General features: G+C 40.6%; 1 protein-coding gene across 1 annotated transcript; it reads right to left on the bottom strand.

Moving 5' to 3' along the window:
- Window positions 1-10,139: 10,139 nt before the first annotated feature.
- LOC145799684 (uncharacterized) lies at window positions 10,140-11,163 on the bottom strand. The gene is made up of 2 exons (XM_082889297.1): window positions 10,812-11,163; window positions 10,140-10,630 (listed from the first exon to the last, which is right to left on the bottom strand). Exons 1-2 carry the CDS (start codon window positions 11,161-11,163, stop codon window positions 10,140-10,142), a joined length of 843 nt encoding a protein of 280 aa, XP_082745423.1.
- Between the last annotated feature and the right edge of the window lie 14,176 nt (window positions 11,164-25,339).

The following is a 25,339-nucleotide window of genomic DNA, read 5'->3' as shown; positions in this document are numbered from 1 at the left end:
AAGGCATATAAAGTGGGGTGAAAACCCTCTTGCCTCGAGGTAGATAGTTCAATGTTTGGGGGTTTAGATTGGAGGTATCAACAAAGGGGGTGGTTATTTTCGGAGTGGTGGTGACCATTCCAACTTCAAAAGTCCTTACAGCTACATCACCACTAGTGGTTGCATTAGAACTGCGTGTATAACCCTTATTGGGTGACTCCCTTTCGTGGTCAATCAGACCTTGTTTCATTGCGTCTTCAATTTGTACCCCAATTTCGTGTAGGTTCGCAAAGGTGGGAAGGGGTGAGACGATCATTTTTTGCATCAACTTAGGCTGCAGGTTCCGCACGACCATTCTTATCTGGTCTTTGTCAGAAGGCCTTGTAGTCACCATTGAGGCCTTTGCTCTCCATCCCGCCACAAACTTTGAAAAACCCTCCTTTGGCTCTTGGCGGGTGACTTCAAGATCACGAGTTGTGACCTCGATCTGTGTGTTGTAGGAGTATTGAGCAATGAAGGCCTTAGCCATCTCTTCCTAGTTCTGTTTCACAGAGTTCTCCAATTTTGCATACCAGATTGCAGCTATCCCAGACATGGTTCGGTCAAATAGTGACAGCTTCTAGGTTGTGGTCAAACCCATTGGCCTCAGGACATCAGAAAACAAGTGGAGGTGCACCATTGGGTCTCCAGAGCCATCGAAGCGGTCGATTTGTGGCATCTTGAACCGGTCCGGCAATGTCACTGCTGAGTTGGTGTAACCATCCTCTATGTCCGGAATGAAATTCACACCTTGAGCCCTCTTGAATAGCTTCTCAAGATTACTAACCTTTAGGACGGTTGGGTCCATCTCAGATTCAAATGGTGTATCTGTTGAGAAGCTCGGTGTCTTTGAAATCTGCGGTAGAATTGGTGGCGGAACTGGTCCTATTGGGTCGTCTGTCTCTTCCTGGACGTTTGTAGTATCCCCGAGTGTTGGGATTCTAGATGGGGGCGGGGGTGGATGCGAAGCGGATGCTCCGGCTTGTTGTGGTTGCGGTTGCGGTTGTTGTTGTTGCTGAAGTCTGGCAATCAACTCTGTTTGCTGGGCTACAACCTCAGCCGGACGTGCGACAAACTCTGCTTGGCGGGCAGCATTTCGCTGTATGGCTTGCATAGTCTCTTGGAGCTGACACATCATGTCCTCCATATTAACTAAAAACTACGGATTTGACTAAATAGGTTTGTATTCCCTCTCTAAGGTGGAAGCAGATATCTCAGCCAACTGCGCACAAGTGAGGTGGATAATGACCGCTGATCTGGAGACTGTTGAACTGGTGATCTGTGCCTGACTGGCCTTTTTACCCTGCCTCTGGCGAAGGAAAACTGGTTGCCCTTGAACTGAATCTCTGACCTAACAAAGTCTATCAGCACAAGTCCAATGTCCCCGGGAGATATTGGAGCCTTCTGAAGCTATGGTTCCAAGACTGCACTGCAAAAGAAGAAAACAGATAGCATCTCAGCCTGATTTCACCAGAATAGTTATTAGCATAGCTGAATGACTATGCTCTCTACTAAATTCCGCCTGTAAACAGATACCCTTAGGTAAAATTGATTCATCAAATTCTGATGCCCGCAGGCGTGATACCCAGACTTGCAAACTGATACATGCATTCCTGTAGAGGCACACTCTGAAAGCACATAGCAAGCAAGTGAGAGCGAAAACGCCCCTATGGGGGGTAGGGTTTCCCTGTCCTATCTTGTCAGGAGCTAGGGTTTCACTATGCACACAACGGTTTCAAATAGCCTATAATCGGGTAAGCAACCTGTCCTAGCTTAGAATGGTCACTACAGTTTCTGAAATGCACTAGGTCAAATGGTCAAAAAGGGTGCCCCAGTAAAAACTGAGGTTTGTGTTCCCGTCGTGGCAAAGCCCGCAATCGGTCAGCCTTATGGCACACTTCTCAAAGTGAGCCTTCAGCAAACCGTTCAGGAATAGCATACGGCAAACACGGTGTCCTAGGCGCACCAATGCAAATGAAATGCAAAGAGACACATAAGTGCAATCCAAACAAGATATCACGAGTTCGAGTCAAGTTCTCTAAATCCCCAGCGGGGTCGCCAGAAACTATAGACTACCCGGAACTCGCTCTCCATGCGCGAAGGCGCGAGTCGTTTGTTCATTAGCTACTACAGTTCGGACTCATGTCACGGTTCTAAATCTAATCTCACAAAGTGCAATGTGAGACCGATAAATCACCAAAGAGTCCAAATTTGGCAAATCGTTTTGGAAAATCGATTTTAATAAAGAAGTGCCAAATATGGACTGCTTTGCCAGATACAGAGTCGCCACCTAAATATTTTATTTTGGGGAAATTTAGGAAACCCTGACTCGTGCCTAAGCCCACGTGTTCGTCATCACCAAAGTTGCCTCGGCTCGGGAGCTTGGGTACGAGAGGGGAAGGTCCTGAAATGAGCACCCTCGCTCGCCCGATCTCTACTAACATGATGTGTTGTTTTTGAAAACACATGTATTCTTATTCCAATTATTAGACTAGCTTACTATGTGATGCGCACAACATACAAGTATAGACTAAATCGCTCAAGTTGGAACAAAACATCTCATGTTCGTTTGTTTGAAAACGGTTTGAAGGTGTTACTCGCAAGTAGGCTAAGTCATGGATTTGCCACCCTCAAGTGGGCTTAGAAAAACATGATTTTGTCACTCTCAAGTGGGCTTAAAACGCACATTTTGATGAATTATTCCAATTCAAGCAATCCAACCTTCATCTACAAGCATTCATGCAATTAATCAATTAAGCAGGTAGCCTTATGGCAAGCATGTTAAACACAACAACATACACATCTCATGCAGTATGCTAAAGCGTAAACACTCACAGTGTACTCCGAGCCAAAAAAGAAAGCTAGTTAGAAATCAATGCATGACCCTAGCTATGTCAAGAATGCCTAATGCAACACATGCAAAATACAACTAAGATAGGCTCAGTTATTCTAAGATGGCATGTGAATGTAATTGGACAACATGTATTCAAATTGGTATTGAAATACAATGCAGTTTGTATGATGCGCCGAGCCCGGTGCATGCAAAACAGATGAATGATGCACGCATGCAAAGCATAAGGATGCTAATTGAAATATGTCCTAAAACTAACTACTGAAAGCGGATAAGTAAAAGCGAGAAAGAAATGGGGGTTAGAAGACATGCATCGCAAACACGCACACTTATTACAAAATTCGCCCTCTCGATGGAGGGTTTGAATGAATGATAGGTAAGCTATGCTAAGCTAATTAAACTAATTATTACAAACCAACTAATTAACTATGCTAAGCTAATTAATTATTACAAAACTTTAACCAATCAAATGAATTAAGTTACAACACCAAATGCTAATTAACAAATAAACCCGTAAATCAGGCTGCCTCAGCTCTGCCTTGAACAAAGAAGGATGCATGCTCTTGATTCTCGTCCCGAAAAGCTCTCCAAATGCTCTTTAGAGGCTCTGTCTGCAGGGTGTCCTTGAGAATTAGCTATTGGATCTCACTAAAACAGTACTGGGGAGTGCATCAGTGGCCTACCGACCATGAGAAGCTTCTGCCGACCCCCCTGCTGACCAAATATGCACACTGCCGACAAAGGATGAAAGGCTGCTGGCCAGAAATAAGAGGGTACTGGCCACTGATGTGCTGGGACACCAAGCTGCAGCAGAGCACAAAATAGAGAAAAAGGAGGGTCTCCCAAGGGTATGTACGCGCTATGCCACTCCATATCGCTTCAAAACATCAATGGAATGGGCATCATTGGATCCAAGACCATCAATCGCACATCTCGATGCGTGATGGCCAATGATCCAACATGTGCAAATTCAATAAATGCATGACAAACAAGACACCAAGTCCATCTCCTTATCATGAGAAATCAAAGGCAATGGAGACCAAGGGAAATTGGCTCATTTCATCACTTCAAGTATGAAATGAGCTAATCCACTTTGTGTTCAAACACAACACCGGCATGAACACAATGCAATGCACACAAACAACATGACATGCAAACTCTCATGCTAATCTTGACATGTTAAGATGGCATGCAAGACTCTATCATGCAAACACTCATGCACCACATGTTAAGGGGCCAAGAACACCAAGGCTAGTGAAGAGGATAATACTATAAGCATGCATTAGAATGCTCAAACATCCAAACCAGCTCAAAACAAAGTTACATCATCCCCAAAACAGTGGCAAAACATGCTGAAATGGAGACTCCAAGGACTAGCCAAGCATGCATACATGTTAATGCAAGATTAAGGCACAAGACACAACTCTCAAGAGCACTTAAAGGGTGGAAAACATGGAAGTGTAACAACACTATAGGCTCTGAAATACCATTTGATGGTTCGACTTGATTCTTCATCTACCTTAGCTCCTTCATCTTCTGCCTCTTATAACTTTCCCCACACGGGTATTTTAGCTAGTGCACTTAGTACCTCGTCGTCGTCTCTTTGGATCATTGATTCCGGTGCTACCGATCACATGACGGGTACTTCTAGCTTTTTTCATTCTTATTCACCTAGTTCTGGGCGAGATAAGGTTAGAGTGGCTGATGGCACTTTATCTTCTATATCCAGCAAGGGTTCTATTCATTTCACTTCTTTACTTTCGCTTTCATCTTCATGTTCCTAATTATTCAACTGACTTACTTTTTATTAGTAGCCTTACTACTGCTCTTAATTGCTTTGTAACCTTTTTTCCGACTCATTGTGTGTTTCAGGAACTGGCTACGGGGAAAATGATTGGCAGTGGTGAGGCACAAGGTGGATTGTATGTTCTAGATGCCATTCCTGTATCAACTTTGTCCTCTCAAGCTCTTCAATGCACTTCTGGCTCCTCCCTTCGTCTTCTTCATCAGTGACATTGCCATTTGGGGCATCCTTCCTTTAGTATTTTAGAGAAACTTTTTCCTTCATTAGTTCGAGATTGTCCTAGGAATAACTTTGTTTGTGATGCTTGTGAGCTTGCTAAGCATAAACATACTTGTTATCCTTCAATTAATAAAAGAAGTAGTTTTCCTTTTATGCTTATTCATACCGATATGTGGGGTCCTACCCCTATGGTTTCTACCTCTGGTTATCGGTGGTTTTCACGTTTATTGATTGTTATTTCCATGTGACTTGGATTTATTTACTTCGCACTAAAAATGAGGTTTTCTCATGTTCCAAAAGTTTTCATAAAATGGTATCCCATCCCTTCAATGCTACTATCAAAATTCTTAGAAGTGATAATGGGACTGAATATGTTGATGGAGTTTTCAGCGCATACCTCAAGGAACATGGCCTTCTTTATCAGCCTAGTTGTGTTGGCACTCCTGAACAGAATGGAGTTGCTGAACGCAAGAATGGCCACCTCCTTGAGATTGCTCGCTCTCTCTTGTTTACCATGAACGTTCTTAAGTCTTTTTGGGCGGATGCTATTCTTACCGCGGCTTACCTTATTAACTGTATGCGCTCTAGTGTCCTCCACTTCCAACTTCCTCTTGGGCTTTTTCCTATGACTTATCCCACTTCTTCCTTTCCACCTCGAGTTTTTGGTAGTGTCTGTTTTGTTCATCTTCAACCTTGTACTCGTGGGAAGCTTGACCCTAACACTGTCCATTGTGTCTTTCTTGGTTATTCTGCTACTTAGAAAGGTTACAAATACTATGACCCTCACACTCATAAGTTGTATGTTAGTATGGATGTCACTTTCAGTGAATCTGAGTCTTTTTTTTTATTTTTTATTATGGTCCTCCTCTATCTCCTCAGGGGGAGAGTGGTATAGATGAGACTGTCAATGAGATGGCATCATATTAGCATGAGTTATTTTTTTTCCATCCTAATCAACGGGCTATTATTTGTGGTGAGGAGAGCCTAACAGTTCTGTTGATGAGGAGTCAGATATCGGTGGTCATTCGGAAGAGCTGATCTTAAGACTTATTCACGGCGTTAGAAAGAGCAGGCTTCTCCTATGTCACCAAGTCAATCATCATCCCCTATGCCAGTTTCACACCCAGTTTCCACTAACTCTACAAGTAATGATCCTCAACCCGTTTCTTCACCAGTTGTTGATAGTCCTGTTGCTGATGATTTGAGCCTTCCTATTGCTCTCAGAAAGGGTGTTAGAGCCTGTACTGAACACCCCATTTCTAAATTCGTGTCATATGGTTTGTTGTCTTCTCTATATCATGCTTTGGTTTCGTCTCCTTCTTCTGCGTGTATTCCGTAGGGTTGGAAAGAAGCCATCAATGATCCTAAGTGAAAGGTAGCTATGGTAGAAGAGAGGCAAGATTTGAGTAAAAATAATACATGGGAGTTAGTGTCTCTTCCTAATGGAAAAAAATCAGTCGGATGTAAGTGGGTGTTCACCGTTGAGCACAATGCAGATGGGACGATTGAATGGTTCAAAGCAAGACTAGTGGCTAAGGGATTTACCCAGACATATGGAATAGATTATCAATAAACTTTTGCCCCGATAGCAAAGATGAATTCCATTCGAGCTATTATGTCACGTGTTGCTAATTTGGGATGGCCTTTACAACAACTAGATATAAAGAATGTTTTTCTTCATGGGGATTTGGAGGAGAAGGATGTATATATGGATGTACTTCCAGGATTCTCATCTCAGTCTACAGTTGGAAAGGTTTGTAGATTGAAGAATGCTTTGTACGGTTTAAAACAATCTCCTAGAGCCTGGATTGGTAGATTCCTAAAGGCAATGCTGGGAGCAAAACAATGCAGATCACACCTTTTTTGTCAAACGTAGTGTACATAAGGTAACAATGCTTATTGTATTTTTATTTTTTTTGATTGGCAAAAGAAAATACTTTATTGATGATAAACACATACAGAGTATGAAAATTACATCGATAAAGAGGAGCTTGGAGCTAAAAAAGCTCCAACCTCCTAGTTGGTGAGAGACCAACGAAGAAAAGCAAAAACTAGATGGAAACAAAAAGAATGTAACTCAAAAGCCCATCCGCAAAATAATACATATCAGGACAACCAGAGTGAACTCCAAACCAGCATGAACAAGATAGTGTAACTCCAAGCCAACTTCAAGCCATATACCAAACAACATATTAGCTAATTAGACCAAAAGAGTACAACCACAAAGCAATAGCAAACCAGCAGCCTACCAGCATAACAACCAGAGGGGCATAGCAGGCCAACAACAAAACCACAAGAAAGCACATAATGCAGAAACTTCACAACAGAAGCCTAGTAGCATAACACCATTCCACATGATTCTACGTCCAGTAGCAGGCAAATAGACCATAATACATTCTCTATACAGTTGCATAATCTGAAGTTGAGAAATACAACACATACAACTTTCCTAAGTTACAGCAGCTCTACCATCTCTATTCACCAGCACCAAACCAATTACAGGCCAACTAATATACCAGAAACATATCAGCATTAACACCATCTTTAACCCTAGACACACAGCCACAGCTCAGACCACAGATTAGCAGAAGGAAAGCTACAATGCTAGGCCTCCACAAAGCTTCACACACTCTGGCCACCTCCCAAGCAGAATCTGATGTGCTCTAGATTAAATATAAAGTCATGCACTAAGAACATATGATCCTTAAATACTTCCTTAAACCACACAGCCATTTTAAACTTAATCAGATTCATTACCCCTTCCACACTTGGGACAACATCCTGAAATAAGCACTCATTGTGATGGTTTCATAAAGACCACATTACAAATAAAGGGAGGGCTTTCTACATCATCCTTTCCTTTTTGCTAACCCTTACCCCTGCCCACCAGTCAAGAATGGCCTTCACTGAAGCTGGCAGTGCACCTTGAACCTTCCACCAACTAAGCATTGCAGACCACACTCTCCAAGCAATTGGGAATAATAGAAGCACATGGATAAGTGACTCATCCCCAGATTTGCACCGGTAGCATACTATAGTTGTACTAGCAGGCAGAACACCAATCCTAAGGAGAAACTCCGCCATTTTTAATTTTCCTTTCCATGTGAGCCATCCAAAAATTGAACTCTAGGTGGAACATGTTTTACCCCCATCCTTTTGCTTATTGGGTTGAAATTACTGAAGCCATCTACCAAGAATATATACATAGATTGAACTGAAAATCTCCCAGATTTCGAAGCATTCCAAACTAGTGAATCATCTGAGGAGTACCTAATAACAGGGCCTTCCTCAATCTGAGTTGCCAATATGATTACCTCTACTCTTTCCCAGTCATACAAAGCCCTTTTCAACTGGAATACCCACTCATCAGCTTCCTCCTTCCTGTCCATCATAGCAGATAGGGTCTCTCTCTTGTCAACTACCAACTTGTACAAGAGTGGGAATACATCTTTAAGGCATAAGTTTTCACACCACTTATCCACCCAAAACTTAATTCTATGACCATTACCCACTTTCACCTTACAATTGTCCAGAAAAAATCCCACCAGACTGTTACTCTGTTCAGACTGTAATAGTATATCCTTTCACATTGTAGATCACCTGACATTAGAGCTTACAAGAGGGCTTCAATTCTCCTTCTCAATCCTATATTTACTACATATGACTCTTCTCCACAAAGCTTTGTTTTCCACACTAAACCTCCACCACCATTTCAAGAAAAGGCATTTGTTAACCTCCTTAACTCTCCTAACCCCCAAGCCCCCTTGCTGAACTGGTTTAGCCACTTCCTTCCATTTTACTAAATGGACCTTCCTCCTCAATTTAGATCCACCCTAGAGGAAAGAAGCTTGAAGCTTGTACAACTCTTTGGCAACCCCCTGAGGCAATTTAATCAATGACAAGTAATAAAGAGGCAGAGAGGAGAGAACATATTTAATAAGAGTGAGTCTCCCAAAAAATGACAGAAGTTTCCTTTTCCATCTAACTAGTTTACTTCCAAATTTGGCTAATACAGGTCTCCATGATGCTTTCCTACTTGGGTTAGCTCCCAGAGGTAGACCAAGGTACTGAAATGGCAGAGATTTTACTACATAGTTCAATACTGATGCAAACACAAACATTTCCTCATCCGGAACACCCATACCACTAACTACACTTTTATGGTAGTTTATCTTCAGGCCTGGTAGCATCTCAAAGCACCTCAGTATCTTCTTTACATTTCTTACTTCGAATGTATTAGCTTCATACAATATCAGAGAATTATCTGCAAACTGAATGTGAGTAAGAACCAACCCATTTGAGCCAATCTTCACCCCCTTTATTAGCCCCAGATCCAAAGCTCTAGACATTAAAATGCTTAAACACTTTGCAGCTAAGATAAACAGAAAAGGGGACAAGGAATCCCCTTGTCTAAGCCATCTTTGTGGACTGAATTCCTCAATTGGAGAACCACTCCACCCATTTTCCTCCAAACCCAAAATTAACCATCATAGAACGTAGGAACTCCCAGTTCAGTGAGTCAAAAGCTTTCTCAAAATCTAACTTTATGATCAAGCCTTTCTTTCTAGATTTTGTCCAACTATCTACAACCTCATTGGCCACCAAAACACCATCTAGAATGTTCCTTCCTTCAATACATGTTGATTGGTTTTCACTAATGATCTGAGGGATCACTGCCTTCAACCTTGAGGATAGAACCTCAGTAAGGATTTTATACAATGACCCAACCAAACTGATAGGTCTGTAGTCAGCCAACCCCACTGGATTCTCCTTTTTAGGTACCAAAGTGATGAAAGAGCTATTGATCCCTTTAACCAACTTACAGTTCTTATGAAATTCGAACAAAAAATTGAGCACATCAGACTTCATTACCTTTAATAATTTCTGAATACAAGCCAAGTTAAACCCATCTAGACCTGGAGCCCTATTCCTATCACAGCCCTTAACAGCACCCCAAACCTCTTCCTCAGAGAACTCTGCTACCAACAAATCAAAAAAAGGACTTTCCTTTACTGACTGAAATGGTCCTTCCAATATAGGCCTATGCTGCCAATCCTCAGAAAACTGTTTCTGAAAATGAGCTTGGACCTCTTGCTTAACTTTGCATGGATCATCAAATACCATATCCCCAATAGTTAGAGAATGAATTTCATTTCTCCCCTGCCTACACTTAACTAACACATGAAAAAATCTTGTGTTTTTATCACCATTAAAATTCTAGTTGAGCCTTGATTTTTGAAGCCACAACTATTCCACCATTATAGTTAAACTGCAAGCTTCAACTCTAGCCTCTTTTCTACTTGTTTTTTCTGCCTCTTCAAGCTCTCTTTTCTCTGCTAACAAGTCAAAAATATGAAGCTCATCCTTTACCTTCTTCAACTTAGTATTTACATTGCCAAAAACTTCACTATTCCACTGTTTAAGTGCTATTTTCAACTCTTTGAGCTTCTGGAATAGCCTAAAACCAGCCCATCCCTCCACCTGATGCTCCATCCACCACTTTTCCACAAAAGGTAAGAAATTTGGATATAAATTGCAAGCATTTACAAACCTAAAGGGTCTGAGGCCCCAGTCTCTCTCATCTTCCATTAACAGTAAAGGACTAAGATCAGACATTACTCTAGGTAGCCCCCACAACTTCAAATTAAATGTTCCCAACCATTTTGGATCCACCATAACCCTGTCAATTTTGCTCCATTTCTCCCCTTTCCTGGCATTACACCATGTGAACCTTCTGCCTAATAAGGCAAGTCATTCACCTCACTTTTATCAATAAAGTCATTCAATTCCTTCATACCTTTATCCCTCCTAGAATAGCCTTTCCTCTCTCCAATATTTCTAATTTCATTAAAATCCCCCCTATATACCAGGGATTAGAATACTCCTCCCTTAACTTCAAAAGGCACTCCCACAGTTTACCTCTTTGGCCCACTTCATTTGGTGCATACAAATTAATCAAGACACAATCAAAAGAGAAGAACAAGGACCCAGTGAAAAGGATAAACCTTCTATTACAGCAGCAACTTGACGCCTGAAATACTCCTGGATTCCATATGCATAATAGGCCACCTGCAGAGCCTTCCGCATCCACAGTCATAAATTCCATTCTATCCCTAGCCCAAAGCTCTTTGATCTCCTTTTCTGACATAGATGCCTTCTTTGTTTTCTGAAAAAGAACAATATCAATTCCTCTAGCTTTCAACATACTCTTTATTTTGCTCTTTTTTTCCATCCTCCCCAAACCTTTCACATTCCATGTTAGTAGCTTCATCATTACCCATATACACAGAACTCTGGCCCCCAAAAGCTATTTTAAGCTGTAGAAACTAAATCCCCTCCCCTTTTTTCTCCATCATTTGCCTCAAGGTCCATAATTTTGGCCAACACTTCCTCTTCCTTACCTTTGTAATTTATGCCCAGCGACTTTCCCATCTGAATAGTTTCCTGAGCCTCTTTGAGCAGGATCTGCTTCTAGCTACTTCACTAGCAGCTGGTGCCGAACTAGATACTGTCGCAGCTGTTGCTCTCCATAAAGCCCTTTAGGACCCAATTTACCAGATGAAGCTCCTTTGTGACTATATCTTTTTGGAAGCTCAAGATAACCCTTCTTCAACTCTTTGATCTTCTTCTCACTAGACTTTCTAACTACTCTCTTCCTCCCTTTATTCTTCTGAAGCTTTTTACTTGAGCTTATATCGTTACTTTGTGTTTGTGATAGGTCTGAACATATCATTAAAGGACCTACTACATTTTTAAGCCCACACTGAAGACTAGCCTTGAAGCCCTGGGTATGCATCTCCACCCATGCCCTCATATCAACAAGCCCATTACATAGGCCCACCTCAATGCTCCGACCCAGCTCCACCTCTAAATGGACCCCGACTTTAAGTAGACTAGAGCCTCTTAAGCTTCTAACAACACCATGCGTGACAACCTGCTCAATGCTTTTCTGACCTACCAACTCACAGTAGTTGCCTACGCTCCCAGCTGCCTTCATGATACTATCTGCTTTTCCTTCGAGCTCATTACCAACAGACTCTGCCACCACCATTTCAGATCACCTAGGTAACTCCATATCCACCTCATCATTACACCTTACTCTACCTGACCCATCCCTTATACACACCTCCTTAGCGTGGTCCAGCTCTCGAGCTGACTCACCATTCCAGTCATCATCTTCTACAGCCACATCACTTGCAGTTACCCCTACACCAATGTTCTCACCATTGTTTGAGCTGCAAATTCCTTCACCACCATACGTCGTAGAACAGTCACTCCTCCTTGCCAATGCTTATTGTATATGCGGATGACATAGTTATGACAAGTAAAAATGAGGAGGAGGTGACCCATCTCAAGATGCAGTTAGCCAAGGAGTTTGAGATAAAAGATCTTGGCCCATTGAGATACTTTCTTGGGATTGAAGTTGCCAGATCTGATAAAGGCATTTTCAATTCTCAAAGGAAGTACATTCTATATCTTCTGAGGAAACGGGCATGTTGGGCTGCAGACCAGCTGATTCACCGATTGAGACTAATCATCGTCTTTGTAGTGGGGTTGGTGAGCTTGTGGAGAACGAAAGGTACCAAAGACTTGTGGGAAGACTAATATATCACTCATACTCATCCAGATATTGCCTATGTAGTTGGGCTAGTGAGTCAGTTTATACATGATCCTCGTGTAACTCATTTGGATACAGTCTATCACAGTTTGAGGTACCTTAAATATGCCCTTGGAAAAGGAATTTTGTTCTCTAATCATGGTCACTTGAGGTTGGAAGCGTTCACCGATGTAGATTGGGCAGGCTCTATAGATGACAGTGGTTACTGTGTTTTTATAGGGGGGAATCTAGTCACATGACGTAGTAAGAAGTAGGTCGTAGTATCTAAATCTAGTGTTGAAGCTAAAATACAAGGTTATGGCACATGGAACATGTGAACTAATGTGGCTTCAATCTTTGTTGAGTGATATAGGGCTTGATTACAGTGATCCCATGACTTTGTATTGCGACAGCACGGCTGCTATTAATATTGCACAGAATCCTGTTCAACATGACCAGACTAAGCATATTGAGATTGACAGACATTTCATTAAGGAGAAGTTGAATAAGGGAGTGATATGTATGCCTTTTGTTAAGCCTGAAGATCAACTGGCTGATGTTTTTACTAAGGGTCTTAGTAGTAAAGTCTTTCATCCTATTTGATGCAAGCTAGGCATGAGAGACATCTTTGCACCAACTTGAGGAGGAGTGTTAAGTGTTAGGGGTAGTTTGGTCTTTATATCTTATTCTTATTAGTATAAATAATTGTGTGTAAGAGGGAAACCCTAAGTTTTGAATTAATAATACAGCAGGTGCTTCTCTCTCTCTCTCTCTCTCTCTCTCTCTCTCTCTCTCTCTCGGTTCTGCAACTTCTTCTTCTCCTTCTCATCTATACATTCAACAAACATATCGGTCGATTTCATGGCTAGTTTGTTGGTGGAAGGCACAGCATTTTGTGGGATCCGTCAAGGGATCTAAGAGAGTCCTAAGGCTAACGGGCTTAAGGTGGCCCTCGTTTATGAGAATTTGCATAACTTTAGACAAAGACATATGAAGCAGGTGGAAAGTTCATTGGGCTCGGGTGGTTTGGCAGCTTGGGTGGTTCTAGTGAAGGGGTCTACAATGGCTTGGGTTCCTATGGCATGGAATTCAGTGGGTTTGGTGTTGGATGATGTGTAAGTGATATTTTTGGTGAATGGATTCCTTTGAGGTTGGGTAGTAGCGTCTACCTTGATAATGCCTTGGTTGATCCCATCTTGTATTTGATTTCAATGTCGAACATGTCTCGAAAGCTAAACAAGGGTAGAGGAAACATCATGCCGAGCAGTGGTTGATGGAAGTTCTTTACAATAGTCCTTACTTGATCTTTCTCATCGGGTCAATTAGTCATTCTTGCCACCTTAATCTTCCATCTTGTGACAAAGTCACTGAAACTCTCATTGGGTTCTTGCGTGGTGGTCTTAAGTTCCCTCATGGTCACCTCCGACTGAAGTGTTGTAGGAGTATTGGGCAACAAATGCCTTGGCTAACCATCCTACTTCTATTTAATCACATTAACAAGCTTGGCATACTAATTGGCTGCCACTTTGGACAAAGTGTGGCCAAACAAAGATAGGGTTTTGTTGGCGGGTAAGTCTCATAGGCCTTAAGATGTTGGCAAAAAGTCGAACATGAACCATGGGGTCCCCCAAGCTATCATACCTATCATTGTGCGGAATCTTGAACTTCTCGAGAAGGCACATGGTCAGCTCCCCTAAACCAGTGCCTAGGTTCGGAATACAGTTAGACCCCTTAGTTTTCTTCATGGCCTTCTCCAACTTGGCTATTTTGTCAACATTGATGTCAAGATTCAACACTTCAATCTTGGGTTCATTCTTTGGTAGATCCAGCGGTGAAACGAGGACCACCGGTACTTTCTCTCTTGGGACTTTTGCAGCTTTAGTTGCGGCGGTGGTGGTGTGGCCACTTGAGCTTGCAACTAGTTCAGAGTTTGAGCTTAGGCGTCCATAGTTACAGACAAAGTGTCCATAGACCTTTGCAATGCACGAATTAGATCTTTCAGCTCTTGGGTTTAGGCCGTTGATATTTCTAGTTTCGGATTTGGAAATTTGAAGTGCTCCAAACCTGGGGGAGTGGACAAATGGGGGTTAACCTGTTCTATATCCACCAAATTTGAAGTAGGCTGAACTGCTCGAATAGGTTTGGGCATGGATTTGTTGATGTTCCTCTCTGGTTGCTTGAGTGAGACTAACACAGGTTTTCCGTCCACTATGTCTTGAGTATGAGACAGATGACTGAGTCTAGCCCACTTAGCTTGGGAAACTTCTTTTCTAAGAGTGATGTTTTTAAAGAAATCTGTTAATAGGTGAATGGACCCAATCAATTTTGTTTGACATTTACCATTGGATCTCGAAGTCATCATCATCACCCAGTAGGTGATAGTTGCCCAATCAAAGAAATATTGATGAAATTTTAAGGATTCCTACCAGAGTGATCAATCTAAACAATTACCTTTCCATTATTTATTGTTTCAACAAAAAGTGCCACAATTTATTTTCAAAAGTGCATGATCAAATTTCAACTTCTATTGTTTTTCCAAAATCCTTTTTCAAAATAAATTGCCTGCCTCCCCCCCCCTCCCTCCCCCTTTTTTTCCTAAAAGTTTTGAGCAGTTCTGATTTTATTCTAAGGAATCAATCAAACAATCATCCTTTAGCCAAATATCTTAAAGAGGAACATACATTTTATTCGAAATGGGAGACTTGGTTATCACTTCTTTGTCTAACATTTCTCCATAAAATTAAGGTTCCCTCAAAGTTAGTGGCCCAAAGATTTTTACTTGATGAAAATAACTTTCCATAATTTCCGAACTCTACTCAAATTTTATTTAAAATTTTCCAAGGAATTTTGGATTTTATTTGAAGAAATCAATCAAACGATTATCTTCTAGTCAAATGTCTTCTAAGGAAATCCAAAATTTCATTTCAAAGTGAAAGACTTGGGAATTACCTCTTTATCTAACACTTTTCCATAAAATCGAATTCCTTCTCAATTCAAAAACCTAAAGATTTCCGTCTAACAAAAAACTTTTCATAATTTTCAAAATTTTACTCGGGTTTTGTTTCAAAATTCTTTTCTCCCAATGAGCTTTTGATTCTATTCCAAATATCTAATCAAACAATTGTCTTCTTAGTAAAATATCTTTTAGGGGAATCGTAATTTTATTCAAAATGGAAATTTGGTCACCATTTCCTTGTCTATCATTTTTCATAAAATTTGAAATTCCATCTAAAGTCAATGATTTAAAGATTCTTATTCAATCAAATACCTTCCATAATCTCCATAGCTCTACTTAAGTTGGAAATTTTCTTTCTATAAATTATATTTTGATCACATGTTTTCTTAGGGATTTAATTTTTTGAAAAGTCAATCATTCTCAATTAATCACTAAAGTAAGAATTCAAATTCAAACTCAAATCCTTTAAATTGGGAAAGCACCCCCTAATTTACCATTTCAAATCATGATCAAAATTTGAATCACTGCCTAAATTGAACCCCTAAATTTTTGGAATTGAATCACTACCCAGAATATCTCAGATTTCCCTAGAATCGAATCACTGCTATGTTAGACTACCCATATTTTTGGAAAGAAATCATTGCCTTTCTGATTGTTGATCGCTGAAATCAAATCAAATAATTTCTATTCAAGACAATTTACCATAAAAGCACATAATTTGCATTGATGCTTATTTCGGGGTAGGGTTGCCCTGTCCTAATTTGGAAATGAGATTTACAATTCACTAAATCATACAAATAGGCAACAATAGAATCCTAGAAAGGAGGGTATCGTGTCCTAGTTTGGAAGGTCCTAATGTTCTCTATATGCAGAAGGTAGGTTTGGTCACAAAAGGGTACATCAATTATTACTATTAATATACCTCTCATTTCACAAGGGAGTGATCAAATAGTACTAATAGGATAATCTGACGCTTGCCTTATTGACATAGCATAGCTTGCGAATAGTGCCTGGGATATTATGCAACAAAGTAGGTTTTCATAGTTCTATAATGATGCAATGTAATAAATAATTAACCACTAGCACTACAACATATAAGAGTTTTAGAGATCAAGTTTTTTGGTCCCTAAAAGTGAAAATTTTGTTGCAAAAGATATTTAGGGACCAATTTCTATTGTCGTGAGGATAGTCACCAAAAGGTTGCAAAAATAATGCTTTTAACAACGAAATTTTGAAAATGTTGCTAATAATTACACTTTTAGGTACAAAATAATTTGGTCTAAAAAAAGTTCATTTTTTAAGACAAAATTTGGTTCCAAAAAGATAATAATTCATCACTAATGTCCAATTTTTGTTGCTAAAAATATAATAATGACATTTTTTGCAACAAAAATATTTGGTCCCTAAATTTGGGTCCCTAAAATTTTAATTTTTTGTAGTGTAATTTCATAAAATAGAATTTTTCGCGTCAAGCTAACTTAAGTCCCTAGTAGAGTCGCCAATTGTGGGTAACGTGCCTTTTAACAGTCTAAGGCCTTGCTTCCCACATCGACTTGTTTTGACACAAAGAATCACCACTTAATTTCTAAAGGGGAAGAAACCTTTAGTAATGAAAACTAAGTTAAGGCCTAATCTATCACAACCAAGAAAATTTCGAGTTCGGGAGCTTAGATAGAAAAGGGGAACACCATTTACATGGAAGCACCTTCTGTTGCCCTATCCGAAGATTGGCCTCTGCTCACTTTCTATTTTATGATTTTTGCGGTTAATTATTTCACACAAGTTAATTATTGGACTCTAAAACCATTAACTTACCTAACAACTACGTGATTTGAATAAAACAAGAATGATTTATATTAGATTAAATGAATAAAGTCATATGTTTCATAAAAGCAATTTTTCGTTGAAACGAATTTTTGTTAATCCATGACTTTAAACATAAACTAAAACAAGCAACAGTTACAAAAATCAAACAAAACACACAATCTTGCATAGAAAGAGCATTTAACTTGCATAATTCAAAAACATTACAAGAAGCACACATGCCAAGAGGATAGAGAGGACTTACCGGATGTTCACTTACATGTCTTACATGCATGCATAAAATAAATATGTCCTAATCATGCAACTAACATACAAAAACATGAACCTAGGCTTGGTTTGAGGCTACTAATGATGCTTATGCACAAAATACAACTAACAAGTAAAAAGCATAAATATGAACTAAACTACATGATGATCCAAACAGGGCCTAACACATGATTTCTACACGATTAAATGAACCTAAACATGATGTTCTAATGAAAATAAATAATACATGCAAGAGGAGGCGAGATGGTGAATAAAGATGCCTAAACTGCGTGATGTTAGGATGGATTAATGTCCTAGCATGGATAAACATTGAAAATAAACAAGGAATAGGTACTGAAATTGACAAAAACATGGGGGTTTACCTGCTGATTTATGTAAATTAAAGAGCGCACATAAAAAAGGAGTAAGAAAAATCGAGTTCCTCGCTTGCAAGCCTCCCTCAAGCTTTGGTTCCAAGTTAGGGTTCAAGAGCTTCAGTCCTTAGGTGTTTTCATTGGCTTAGAGTTGCTGTGAGGGTGTAAAAATTTCATCACTATGGCAAAGGAAGGAGAAGAGAGGAGTTTTTTCTTTCAAAAGCTTAGAAAAGGTTCAAAATTCTTAGCCCCTTGAAAGGGAAAGGGAGGGGCCTCTTTTATAGGCAAGGGGGAGGTTCTGGAACCCTTCTAGGGTTTCATCGTTTCCCCCTCCACCGTTCCAACCAAAAATGCACCAAGATTGAATTTCCATAACTGGTTTTGCGACACTACGATGTGCGCACGCACCAACTTCGTGTGTATGCACAAATAACATACGCACACACGCTTTGTCTTGATACACGTGCCATGCATGCATGCACAAGTGCAAGGTCCCATGCGCTTAGCTTGCTTGTGGTACAAGTAAGCCCAAATTGGGTTCTAATCAATATTTTTGATAAAATCGGCCACTAATTTTGGAAAATACTTTTAATGAAATGACAACCGGGCATTCCTCTCTCTTTTTCGGGGTTAAAAAAATTGGTTTTCAATTAAAAACAGGTTCAGAGGTAAAATGGTCATTTTCGCAAAAAATGAATTTTGGCTAAAATAGGTTTACAAAGCAACTCTAAACATCCTTTAAACATTCTAAAGATGAAGTAATTACGATTTCATCACTAGGAGGCTTACAACTGGTTGAAGTCTTAAGGTCAGTCAAAATGGAGAATCTACACCAACACAACAAAACATGTTGCACACAACCTCTCAATCTCCCACTGCTAAAGCTCCTTATTGACCCCTGTTTTGCAATCCAAAAGCCCCCTTGAACAAATGCAGACCTCGTCTTTTCCAAACAAAATGCCGGCCACTGCTCACTTGTAGCTTGACTTTTTGTGCCCCCTTTCGGAAGATGAATAAGCCCTACAGTTTCGGACTTCCGTGGTTCAGAATTTGATTCCACAAGTGCAATGTGAAATAGATAAACACCAAAGAGTCCAAATTTGGCAAATCTTTTGGATAATCGATTTTGAATCAAATTGTCAAAAATGGATTGGTTTGCCAGATATAGAGTCCCATCTAAATATTTTTTGGGAAATTTAGAAAACCCATGACTTGTGCCAAAGGCCACGTGTCTGCCATTACCAAGATTGTCTTGGCTCGGGAACTTAGGTACGAGAGGGGAAGGTCATGAATTGAGCACCCCTGCTCGCTCGATCAATGATCGGCCTCTACTAATCATGATATGAATCTCATCTACATTATATGCTCTTGTTTTGGTTATTAGGCCAACATTACTATGTGATGCGCACACACACAAGTATAGACTAGTTTGCAAAAATTGGAACACTTGATTTCGTGTTTGTGTTGAAAATTGTTTTGAATATGTACCATTTGAAAAAATGATCACATATGAACATTACTCAAATTATTCCAATTCAAGCAACTAGCCTTCATCCACAAGCATTCAAACAATTTATCCTTTATGCAATTAGCCTTATGGCAAACATGATAAACATGGCAATAATCACACTCATGCAATATGCTAAAGCAAGTAAAAGCTCACCTAGTACTCCAAGACAAAAAAGATAAAGGAGTTAGAACAATGCATGATCCTAACTATGCAATATGAGTAATGCAACGTATGCATGATGCAATTACTATGCTTGGTTACTAATATGAAATGTGAATTAATTTGATAGCATGCAGTCTAAGCACGTATTGAACGAAGTACTTAATCGATAATACAAGTTAGAATGATGAATCGAGCCTCAATGCAAGCAATACAAGTGGATGCAAATCATGAAATATGCTAATTTCAGCATGATGCCCTAAACTAACCATCGTAAGTAGTTAAATAAAAGGGAGAAAGACATGGGGTTGGAAGACATAACATTATTACAACATTGCGCCCTCACACAGGAGGGTCTGAATGAACTAACTAGCTAACTAATTAAAGCTAAACTAATTAAGTAACTATTACAAACCCAAACGAATAATTTAGCTAAACTACTTAACTAATTATTACAATAAATTAATTAACTATTCTAGCTAACTAATTATTGCAAGACAACATTAGCTAACTAATTAATTATAACATGAAGTAACTGAATTAACTACTTGTAATTACTCCTCCTCGGGAAACGAGGAATGCTTATGCATGCAAGGACTTTCCACCCGAAAAAGTCATTGTTTCTGTTGCCAAATGCCTCTGTTGCACAGTAGAACACTCGCACTGTTTTCCACCACAAGACCAATTCTATTATGCTTCAAAATTACACTGCTGAATTTTGCACTGGTGGGCGGTAGGCTAGAAGTGGTGGCCTGCTGTCTGCTGACGGTGGCTTGTTGGCCACTGTTGCCTGATTCTTTCTGCTGCAACAGAGATCAAACAGAGTAGGAACAGAGTATTCTCAAGGGTAGTTTGCACAACTCACCCCTCCTTATCATCAAACAGCTCAAAGGAGTGGCAAAATTTGATTCACAAACCATCAATGGATGCAATTTCATTGCATGATGGCCCGTGAACCAAAGGGTGCAAGTTCAATGAACGCAACAAAACAAGACTCTCAATACCACCTCTATATCATGACTGATCAAGGGAAGTAGTTGACAATGAATCTTGAGCCGTTTTAATCACTAAAGAGTATGAAATGACTCAAGACTCAAGGGTTCAATTAACGTCCGATTAAACTGAATCGAAGTTATTATCTTGCCCTTTTTTAGTCACCAATTTCATTACTCCATTTTAGTTACCTTTCAATTCTTTAATCAATTAAGTCCAAAAGTGAGTTTAAGTCCTCTAAAGGAGAGAAGTGTCAAACCAAGAGTTAGCTTAAGGCGTGAGAGAGATGTCATGCCGTTCGTAATGAACCTCCAAAAGGGATTAAACCATTAAGCATGACAACCTCAATCTCAAGCTTAAAAGAACAATAGGTTTGAAACAACTCTCAAAGCAAAGCAAAAGCCAAGAAAGGAGGGAGGTTGCAAAGGTGATTAAAGGAGATCACAAGTAAGGAAAGCATGAAATAAATGCTCTCAACTCAAATAGGATGGTGGCTAAGGCCTAAACCACCAAACCTATGGGACAATTGCACTACAAGCATGTAATACAAGCCTCAAATGCAATGAACACTTAAAAACAATCTGAAAATAGTGCTAAATAAGTCCAAAAACATGTTGGAATTAAGACAAAAATAACTAGAACAATAAGCTAAAATATAGAACATGCTAGGCTAGTAAGCAAGACACAAGGAGGGGAGGCTAACCCCTCCAATTTTGAACTTCAAACCATGATTTTAGCCACTAAAATAACTTTGAAAATTAGTGTTTAAAAGCTCAAAAAAAGATAGTGTAAAGATAGGAAACACAAGGGTAAAGGCCTTGAAAGCAAGGTGTAAAGAAGGATGAATCACCCCTCAACCCTTATTGGCCTTAAACTACAAGTTTCAGCCTAAAAATACAGAGTTTATATAGCCCAAAAACAGTGGGAAAACAGTAGCAAAAAGAGTAAATAAAGCAAGAAGAGAAGCAAAGCTATATACCTCTTGAAGAACTGAACCAATTCTAGGCAACAAATCAAGACAAACACACCCTCAAGAGCTCAAACATGGCTCAAAGGTACCTCAGCTCAAAGATGGTAAGGTTTGGTTTAGAGTATATAGGCAAAAGCTTGCAAAAGGCTAAGAAAATGCAAGAAAGGGAGAGAATTGTAGAGAGAGAGAGAGAGAGAGAGAGAGAGAGAGAGAATTTTTGCACTAAAAATTTCAACCTTAAATATGTAAGGGGAGGCCTCCTATATATAGAAAACCATGCAACTCCCTCAGAAATATCTATACACACACATGTAAGAAGGTGCATGCATCTGTGCCAACAGCTGGCACAACAGGCAGAAAAATATCTGCAAAACACACTAGTGGCCGGCAGGCCACTACTGCTGGCCCGCAGGCCACATCACTGACCGACAACCAGAAGTAGTGGCCGACAGCCCATAAGAGGGGCCGACAGACTACAAGGGGTTGCAAGCTTCAAAAGCTCTAGTTTTCGTCTAAAGAACAAGACAAGAGGTGTGTAGGGTTTGAAAGGCTCAAAACTGTGGCATGCCATTGAGGACTCCGAGCACTTAACGTGTATATACATTCATCATTGGGTGTGCAAATGATGACGTCCAAGTCGTAAGGGCTATCAAAAATGGGGTGTCTATAGTTGCCCCTCTTTGACAGAACTCGGAGTCATGAAATGACGTGAGTGAATGTCAAAGCCCGAAGATGAGCCATTTTGACGAGGCCGTAAGATGTGGACAAACAACCAATACAGAAATAAATGATTGCACCCGCAGACTGCCTACGTATCCCTTTGCAAGGAATCAAACCAGCTTAGTTCTGAGGCAAGATGCAAATGATATGCATGCAAAGAAAACTTTGAAAGCTGGACTCACACGCTTCGTGGAACCGGTTATTTTGAAAACTTATGATCATTCAAGATGATGCAATAAGCAATAACAAATACAACAAGCAAAAATAAGACAACAACATATGAATGGGCAGTTTCAAGCTTAAAACCAACACAGGTTCCCTGCAAAAAGTTCTAAAACACACTCTGACCATGCCAAAACACGAGATGAGGAAAGAAAACACCACCTAGGGTTGCGTTTCATGCGTCCCGTGAAACTGAGAAACGAAAATTGCTTGGGGTCACGTTTTACGCGTCCTGAGATAAAAGCTGCCCAGGACCGCGCTTAGGGTCGCGCTTCATGCGTCTTGAGCTAAAAAAGAAATCACTCAGGCTCGCGTTTCGTTTGTCCCTAGATAAAACACGCCAAGGGCCGCGCTTCACGCGTCCGGAGATATAAGAAAAATCGCTCGGGCTCACGCTTCATATGTCCCGAGATAAAACACGCCCAGGGCTGCGCTTCACGGGCCCTAAGATACAAGAAAAATCGCTCGGGTTCATGTTTCACGCATCTCAAGATAAAACACGCCTAGGGCCGCGCTTCATGCGTCTTGAGATACAAGAAAAATCGCTCGGACTCATGCTTCACGCATCTTGAGATAAAACAAGGAGGACTGAATATGCGCAATAGATGCACAAAATGAACAAGTGAGATAGATGCACAAAATAAACATGTGCGCTAAATGCACAAAATGAAGTGAACGTGTGTGATAGATGCACAAAGTGAACAAGATTACGAATCACCACAGTGATAGAAAACCAACAGATGCGGCTACTGAAAGCATAGTCTATGCAAGACCAGAAGACACATACGAGTACGCATTCTATGCATGAATCATATACGATGCAAGGCACAGATTTGATATAAGCGTATATGAAAATGCATGTTCTATGCAATAGAAGAGAACAAAGATATAATTTGATGAAACAAATAAAAACCATGTTCGGTGGCAACCTCTGATTTACCTCTCGGAGGCATTGCAACATGCTTAAAAAGGATACACCTCATTCGTAGTAGCAAGTGGGACACGTTCACACACTAGAAAGTAGCTGCAAGCTCCCAAAATAGAACCTTCCATACACTACTCGGGAAAAAGAAGCTCAGAATAGCACCTGTCGGCCATCAAAAGAAACTGCCAACCACCTGCCGACCACCTGTGGCAGTTTCGGGGCAAATTAGACTTTTTTCTTCTGGTCTTTAAGTATACCACTGCATACTTCATTTCCTCACAACTTCAAACGCTTTACACGCGTTTTTCAACACCCCACACAAACTTTTTTCATAAAAGCCTCTTGATTCTTTACATTTTGAACTAATCAGATTTTGATTTCGTCTCTTTTTCTTGGATTTTCACTACTCTAGGCTTGTTCCCCTAGAGTTTCTCTCGGGTTTCGTGAACTTTCCTCGATTTTGACTTTTTTCTCCTGTTTTCTCTCTCCTAGGGTTGACTTTTCCAATTTTACCCTATTTTCTCTATCTTTCTTCACTTTTCACCTACTTTTCACCCATTTTCCAGATGGCAAATGATATACCTCACGACGGAGCTCCTCCCAAGGTTCCACCTGTGTTTCCACCTATTGCCGAGGTAGAGGAGCCAGAAGTTGCCAAGGCTGGCGAGGCGGCAGAGGACATTGAGGCTGACCTTGAGGTGGAGTTCGTGCTTGAGTTCGACCTAGAGCCGTTACCACTGAGAGTGCAGCCCTTCGATCCGGTGACATATCATCCCCGCACGCATATATTACTACATGGAGGCATTAGATGTTTTAACAATTTCGCTCATGACATACCAGAGGACCTCCTGCTGAGGGAGCCGGACGCCCACCTTTCTTCCAGCGCTACTAAGGTATGAACTCTGTTTTCATGCATTTCTACCTTTCCTTTAACTGCATTTCTTGCACTGCGTTTCATTTGATTGCATTTTCATCACTACTTGATTCACTCTTTTTCTCTGCCACATGGAGACTCTCGTGCCTACAGGGGGTACAGAGCGACGATGACGAGGGACTGGTACGATGAGCTCTCTATCGGGGTCTAAGATATCGTTGATGAGGCTGGCTTTGACTTTTTTTACTTCAGATTATCACGCGTCATAGCGAGCTGCCCCCTTTTCGGAGCGCTGGTGGAGAGGTGGTGGGACACCACTAACTCCTTCCACCTCTTTATTGCCAGGAAGATGACAATGACTCCCTACAACTTTGCTATGATCATAGGCTTAAGAGTAGGCGTGATCCGATCCCTTTCGACAAGGATATGGGCGAGTGGGAGGTCGCTTGGATCCACCTGCTGGGAGCACACCCACCACTATACCGACTGGCCATGGTGAGATACAGTTGGCTCGCCGAGTAGTTTCGTAGGAGCGGGCCTAATACACCAGAGGAGATGGAGTAGTATGCTCGGGCCTTCCTAATGTTTGTCCTCGGTACCACCTTGTTTTCGAACAGGTGGAACACCACTGGTTTATACTTGCTGAGTGCCCTGGTGACCCTACCTCGGATTTACTTCTGTGACTGGAGCGGAGCTAGGCTTGCTACCCTTTACGGCTACATGAGCTCCACCTCCCGCATGAGGGGAGAGCGGATCAGAGGCTACTGGTGAGCCTAGGAGGTATACATTTCAGTTCCCTCTTTACACTTATACTTTCTACTTAACATTTTCTGCTTTATATTTGTTGAACACTTGTTCTTTCTGCTTTGCACTTTCTATATCTATTTATACTTTGTGCTTTCCATTTTGCACTTTCTGTATCTATTCATGCTCTATGCTTTCTGCTTTGCACTTTCTGTATCTGTTCATGCTCTGTTGATAATGTCGCTGCCCTTTCCTTGTAGTTGTGGGTTTACGTGTATATTTTGGCTCTCGCTCTAGAGCCCATGGAGGAGCTCTCCCTTGTTGTCCCTTGCT

Source organism: Camellia sinensis, chromosome 9 (assembly GCF_055761805.1).
Source record: "Camellia sinensis isolate YWXY chromosome 9, ASM5576180v1, whole genome shotgun sequence".
In the NCBI taxonomy this organism is placed as follows: Eukaryota; Viridiplantae; Streptophyta; class Magnoliopsida; order Ericales; family Theaceae; genus Camellia; species Camellia sinensis.
This window is presented reverse-complemented; position numbering and strand designations above follow the sequence as displayed.